Here is a 6,516-nt window from a genome sequence, read left to right as displayed (position 1 = left end):
TGAGGCAATGATGTGGTTGATGACTTTATTGTTGCATAAAAAACACAGGCTGTTTCTTCCTCTTCCTCCCCCCTAAATGGGTTCACAGCAGTTAAAGAAAAATAAATTCCTACATTTTCCTCTAGGGGGGCTGCCTAGAAGAGCAGGCAGCCAAAAAACCTAGAACTATAAAAGAGGGGAGCAGAAGAAAACCTATTCAAAGCCCCCACCTGCATACCTTAGGACTCAAGGCCTCTTTAAGGGGGAATATCCATGTCCCCCTACCAATACCCTTTTGGGAGTTCCCCTCGGAATGGTCACTTGGTAGCACAGGGAGGGGGTGGCTGGTTTCGATGGGTGGAGGAGAAAGGCATCCTACACCCACGGTGCCCTCCTTTCTCCCCCTCTCCGCCTGGTCAGGCAACCTGCAGGCGCAGTCAACTCCCCTCTTTCCCTTAAAGCTCTGGCAAGGAAGGGGCCTCTGGTTGTGACCAAAGGAGATGGGGAAAGAGGGAGAATATAGAAAGAACCTTACTTCTTAAACTACTGCAGGCTCATGAGTCCCACAGGGAAAGTCACCCTGTCCCTTTCAAGGGGAGCCCTTTCTACACAAACACATATTCCCACCCAGATCCCAGCCCCCACTTCCCATATAGCTCCCAGTCCTTGGACTGGGCTCCAGCATCCTCAAGGGAGGAAGAGATGCTGTGGGTCTATGCCCTAGACCTTGGACAGGTGAACAAGTTGGGGTCTCAGGAGACCCCAGGCTCAGTAGAGAAACACACACATATACACAGTGTACACACAACACACACACATACACACACACACACACATGCCCTAATATTAAATAAAATACCCTTTGCTTATAACTTAAAAATCAATACACAGCTAATCCCTGCAGAGGGCTCTGGGTGGAGAGAGGAGCAGGGGGAAGGGATGTCAGAGAGACTCAAGGCCCCTACCTCTCTCCTGGGAACTCCCCCAGCCCCAGGGTCCTGTGGCCTGCCAGACCCTCCCCCATATCTGTTTCTTATCTCTCAGCCTGGCTCAACTTCTGCTGGGCTTCTCCCCTCCCCACCCCCATGATCATAATCCAAATGTATTTCTACTAACTAAAGAGAAGGGAAGGATCTGGACAATTTCCTGGAATTCCTTCCAATGGGAGAACAACTCCTTCATATGGAAGGAAGTCTCCCCCTCAAGGTAAGGGGGAGAACTCTATAGCAGGAGCAATGAACTCAGAAGAGTCAAGCTAACAGAGTGGGGCCTTAGTTCTTGATGGACAGGAGAGGAAAGTCAGGGGCATGGTCCACCACACTGGGTGGAAATTGTTGGGTCCCTCTGCAGGGACACCCTTACCTATCCCCAACCAGCCTAAGTAACTCTCTCCCTTCCATCCCAAGAGGAAGGCAGATGATGGGGACCTAGGATAAGGAACTACATCAACTCTAGAGCTGGTGCTATTGGCTGCCTTAAAATCCTACCTAGGGTAATGAATGGGGCAGGTGGACTAACTGCACCTGATTTTTTAAATGACCAAGAGTTAAGGACTGAACCAAAGTTAAAGAGGGTAAGGTTAGTTTCTTCTATCTGCAGTCCTCCCCCATTCCTATCTCTCATTTTAGAAAGGGACTTCTCTGCTCACCCTACCTACCATCTAACTCTGTCATCCACCCACAACTCTGACTTAGAAGCTGTCCCCTCTTCCTTTGTGGCCCTATCAGACCAGGTCTGGAAGGGTTAATAAGGAGGCACATCAAAGGAGTTATTTCAGCAACTCTCCAAGCTAGATAGACACTCCCTCTAAGAGGGACCACCGGCCTCCCCCACCTCATCTCAGCTCTCTCCGGAAACCCTAGGGGCAGGAGCATGAGAAGGGGGATGAAAGGGACCCGGGCCTCAGGGTGGCTCCGGGGTTCCCAGGCACTAAGGATGTGTCCAGACAGGTAGCTGCAGCACCCCTGCCCCACTGGGGGGGGGAACACCATCTCCTCCAGCCGGTCCCCTCCACCCCTAGATGCAGCAAGGGGTGCCCCATTCCAGCCCAACCCCTGGCCCAGGGACCAGTAAAATAGTGAGGAAGGGAAGAACCGAGGGGCATGTGCAGCTCCTTGCAGCCTAAAACAGTCCAAGGCGACCAGTCCAGCTCGCAGAGACCAAAAAAACCCCTACCGCCTGTCTCCCAGTCCCCGCACCACTTTTCCTCCTCCTCAATAAATAACCACCTTCCCCTCTTAATCAAGCCGCCCACTAGGACATCAGACCTAGGTGCTCTCTTCCGATGTCCCAGGGACACCGGCAGGGAGGCGGCACCAGAGGGCTTCAGTTGGAGGGGGCCGAGCTGCCCTCAGACTCTCGTTTGCCTTTGCCCCCTGGGGGCTCCACTGCACCTCCGGCCTTGGCCTCTCCCGGGGCGGCTCCCGCAGCCTCCTCTTTGGCGCCCTCGTGGGTTTTCATGTGCTTGGCCAGGTGGTCGCTGCGCATGAAGACTCTGCTGCAGACCGCACAGGGGAACTTCTTGGTTCCAGTGTGGGTCTGGAGGTGGCGCTGAAGCTCATCCGAGCGCGTGAAGCGCTTGCCACAAAAGAGCCAATTGCACACGAAGGGACGGTCGCCGCTGTGCCAGCGCAGATGCGCCTTCAGGTGCGACGTCTTGGCATAGGCCTTTCCGCAGCCTGGAATATGGCAATTGTGCAAATGCTTCTTCTTGCTCCCATCCGGACCGCATGGAGCCCCCAATCGCTCGGCCTCCAGACAGTTGGGACAGCGACACACCGTCTGACCTGAGCTGCGGGGCACCGACCGCCGGGAGCCTTTGGGCCGGGCAGCCGCATCCAGACTGGAATCCAGCCCTTGGGACTCTGGCGCAGCCGCTTCCAAGGCCTTAGCCCCGTCGGGTGGCCCCAGAAGGTGCTGCGCTCCAGCAGCTGGGAGGAGATGGTGAGGGTGCGGATGGGGCGGCGGCGCACAAAGCTGGTGGTCTCCGACATAGCCCCCCAAGCCAGCCTGAAGCGCCCCCGGGTGGCCGGGTGAGGCCAATGCGCCCTGAGTGTGGGGGAGGTCCATCCAGCTGGTGCCCGGATGAAGGTCCCACCAGGAACCATCCTCTGTGCTTGGGTGCGTCGGCCGGAACCACGATTCGTAATGGTGTGACATGTCCGGCTGCAAGAGCTTGGAAAAGGGTCCCGGGGCCAAGGGACTGTCGCTTTCCAGATCCTCGCAGGTTACCCGCGAGGAGGCCCCCGGCAGCTCATATCCCTGAGAGAAGTCGACCTCCGGGCCCAGCGGGAGGCTCTGCAGCTCTCCAGGCTGCAGTGGGGAAGGGTAGTCCCCAGCCTCGGGGCTCGTGTGGCCCTGGTATGTTTGGAGAGGCTGCAGGTCGAGGCGCGGTGGAGAGGCGTGAGGCGCGTCGGTGTGCTGGCTGCCCAGAGAGCCACAGACAGCGGTTAGCATTGCCGGGATCCGGGGTGGGTGGGGGCAGGGACGGTCAAGGGCACCTCAGATGGAACCTAAAGGAGACAAAGAAGAGATGAGGAAAATAACGGGCTCTTCTTCTATTGTAATCCTGATCCCCTCCCTGCGAAGTGTTCCTCTCTGGTATCCAGGTTAAAAAATAAAATGAAGAGGGGAAGGGGTGGTCTTTGGGAGAGGACTAGAGATGGGTTAAGAGTTTGGGAGTACAGACTGAGAATGTGAGCCTCCAGGAGGGCAGAGGAAGACCCTTCCTCTAAGTGACCCCTCTTATAAGTCCCTGAAGTTGGGCTGGTCCCAGGGTGCTAAGTTAAAATGCTAGAACAGTCCTCACCCTAGCTACTCAGGTCAGAGAAGGGGGCAATGGCATTTCCCCCTGCAGATCTGCTGCCAAATGGAAACACTAAACCCATCTCAGCTTCCCAATTTTAACTCAGGACACAGACAGGGAGAGAAAGGTGGCCTGTTTTTTGCAACCCAAAGCTTCAGGTAACTTGCCCCTCAGGAAAGTGCTGAGTTTGGGGAGAAAGAGCCCTCATGCTATCACAGGCAAGATGAATGAAGAGCATTGGTCTACACTACTCTTCTCAGCTTCCTGCCTGGCTTGGTTGACTGGGCCCTTCCAAACTCACTCCCACGCCCAGCCTCCACTCTCTTCCCTCCAGCAGGGACTTTGCCTTCCTCGGGTGCAGCTGTAGTGCCAGTTTCCAGGGGAGTTTCCCCCATCAGAGAAAGCCAAATCTCCCTTCTCTGTCTTGACCCACACCAGTGCCAGCCAACTCTCTTCTCCAAGCTAGGGGAGACCCAGCTATGAAGCTGGGAAGTTTGGATTCCCCAGAGAAGGGGATCACCCAGAAAGAGCTTGTCAGAAAACTCAGGAAGGTACAATTGCCACCCCCTTAAGGTGGTAGAGTAAGAGGTCAGCGAGAGGAGGGCATCAAGAAAAGCCATAATCACTTAAGATCAAGAATTGCCAAGATGATAAAAGGAGTGCATCCGAGGCCCAGATAGTTTTGAGAAGCTCCCCAAATGATTCTAATGTAAAGCCAGGTGTTGAGAACCATTGCTCCTGGCCAACCCTCTTGTTTTAAAAAGGAAACCAAAGACAAATTTGAAGCAGTGGCTTGAACAAGTATGTCCATTTATTGCTTCAGTCAATAAATATGTACTGTGCAGAACCTCTGTGAACCAATTCTCCTGGCTTCTGATTGTTACTCTTTTCCTAAACTATTAAGAATCTAAGGACCCTTTCCCCCTTTCTTAATCACACATCTGTGACTTGAAGGTCCCCCTCTTATCATCTCTCCTTAAGACGTAGGAGCTTTTTGCCTCCTGTGTGGGCCTTTTCTGATGGTGGGGGAGGAAGCCAATGATTTAGTGTAAGGTCTTCTCCTCTTGCCACGCTATGCCTCTGGGACCAGAGAGGTGGCATTGATAGTCTGGGAGAGGCAGGGAGAAGAGGGCTGGGGCGCCTACTCAGGCTCTGGCTGCCTCACCACAAGAAAGGAACAGGGTGAAGCAGCAGGAACGAAGCCTCAGGCCCGGGCGGGGCAGCCCAGAAGGGGCTGGGCGGGAGCAGTGAGGCTAGGGACCCTAATAGCTTTTGGCGCCTGGGAACTGCCCCAGGGGCTGGGGGATGGGGAGGCTAGAACGACCCAGACTCCAGAGTAGCCTCTCCCTACAGAAAGCTTAAAAGCACAGGCCTGGTGCGCAATGGCCTGCTACCTAGGTTTCAGAAAAGGAGAGAACAGAGCGCCCACCATCGCTTTCCGCTCCGCAATTAGGGAAGGCGAGTAGAGACACCATTAAGTCTCATTTACCCGGCTGCTTTTCCCGATGTCCGGCACTCAAGCGGCCAGGACTTTGGTACTCTCCGTTTTCAGTGTGCCAGTACTCCGGTTGTCCCAGTCGCTCCAGTTTCCCCAGTTTGCAGCCGCCTCTCCCATCCGCCCGAATTTCCTTCGATCCGGGCTCTAAGCTCCCCAGATCCTTTAGGGCTCCCCCCCGCCCTCCCGAGTCCAGAGGAGGCTGCGGCGCGATCGGAGCGAGTTTTTCGCAAAGGCTCTCCACAGAGCGCACCCCTGGCGGTCCCGACCCGGGCTCCTACCTGGAGGCTGAGCTCAGGCTCCCGGCAGGCACGGTTGGCTGGTGTGCTACAGACCCGCGCTCATGGGCCCTGTGTGCAGGACTCCTCTCTGTGGCGAGAGTCAGGAGCCAAAGGCTGGGTGGGGGCGCGACGAGACCCGGAGATCGGCAACGAGAGAGCCCGCGAGAGGGCGGAGGGCGGGCGGGAGCGAGGGAGCAAGCGAGCGAGCGAGACCAGCTCCGCCCGTGACTCACCGCGCTCTCTGCCTTCATCCTCTCCCCTGCGCTCCTTTTTCCCCAGAACTCGCGGCCCCGCCCACCTCACCTGCGGCCGCCTTTAACCCTTGCGGGCTCGGCGGGACCAGAAGCCCAGCCCGGCTGCGAGGAGGGGGCGGGCAGGCGAAGGGGAGGGACAGCTAACTAGGCCGTATCCCTCCGGTTCCCTTGCCCCTCCCTTGAACCCTCCACCCCCTGTGCCAGGGGCCCGCCCGGGGTGTTTCCCAGGTTCTGAGACCCGCCCGAACGAGTGGAAAATTGCCCTCGAGCAGGCTTGGTCTGAAGGAGGACGGCTCAGACCCTGGGGGAGTGGAGGGGAGCAGGTCCTGGGAGTTTTACAGAACTATCCTTAGGGCGCCGTTTGCTTTGGGTGCCCTTGACCCACCTGCTGGGGCCAGACAGCGCTGTCCCATGCTGAGAAGAGAAGGAAACAGGATTGAGCGCCAAGTATGTGTCCGGTCCACAATCATGCCTAGGCCGTGGGAAATTTGTCTTGGCTGCGCTTCTTCTCCACTTCCCCACATCCTCCCCGGTCCTTTTCCCTCTCGCTTTCTAGTTCTTCCTTTCTGGTCACTCACCTTTCTGGATGACCGCTTACCCCCACCACCACCTCCACCAACTTCTTCCTAGCTCCAAAGTTTCTACCTGCTCCCACTTGTCTCCCAAGCCCTCTCTGCGCTCATCCTCCACCTCCCTTAGGCC

At 56.5% G+C, this 6,516-nt stretch overlaps 1 protein-coding gene across 1 annotated transcript; it reads right to left on the bottom strand.

Annotated features, from left to right (window-relative positions):
- Positions 1 to 5,917, bottom strand: Sp6 (Sp6 transcription factor). The gene is made up of 2 exons (XM_046420580.2): positions 5,561 to 5,917; positions 1 to 3,491 (listed from the first exon to the last, which is right to left on the bottom strand). Exon 2 carries the CDS (start codon positions 3,433 to 3,435, stop codon positions 2,305 to 2,307), a length of 1,131 nt encoding a protein of 376 aa, XP_046276536.1. The 5' UTR covers positions 3,436 to 3,491; positions 5,561 to 5,917; the 3' UTR covers positions 1 to 2,304.
- Between the last annotated feature and the right edge of the window lie 599 nt (positions 5,918 to 6,516).

This window comes from Marmota monax, unplaced genomic scaffold (assembly GCF_021218885.2).
Source record: "Marmota monax isolate L192 unplaced genomic scaffold, Marmota_monax_Labrador192_F-V1.1 WCK01_AAM20220418_F8-fsc00064, whole genome shotgun sequence".
Taxonomy (NCBI): domain Eukaryota; kingdom Metazoa; phylum Chordata; class Mammalia; order Rodentia; family Sciuridae; genus Marmota; species Marmota monax.
Note: the sequence above shows the minus strand (reverse complement) of the source record. Positions and strands in the feature narration are given on the sequence as shown.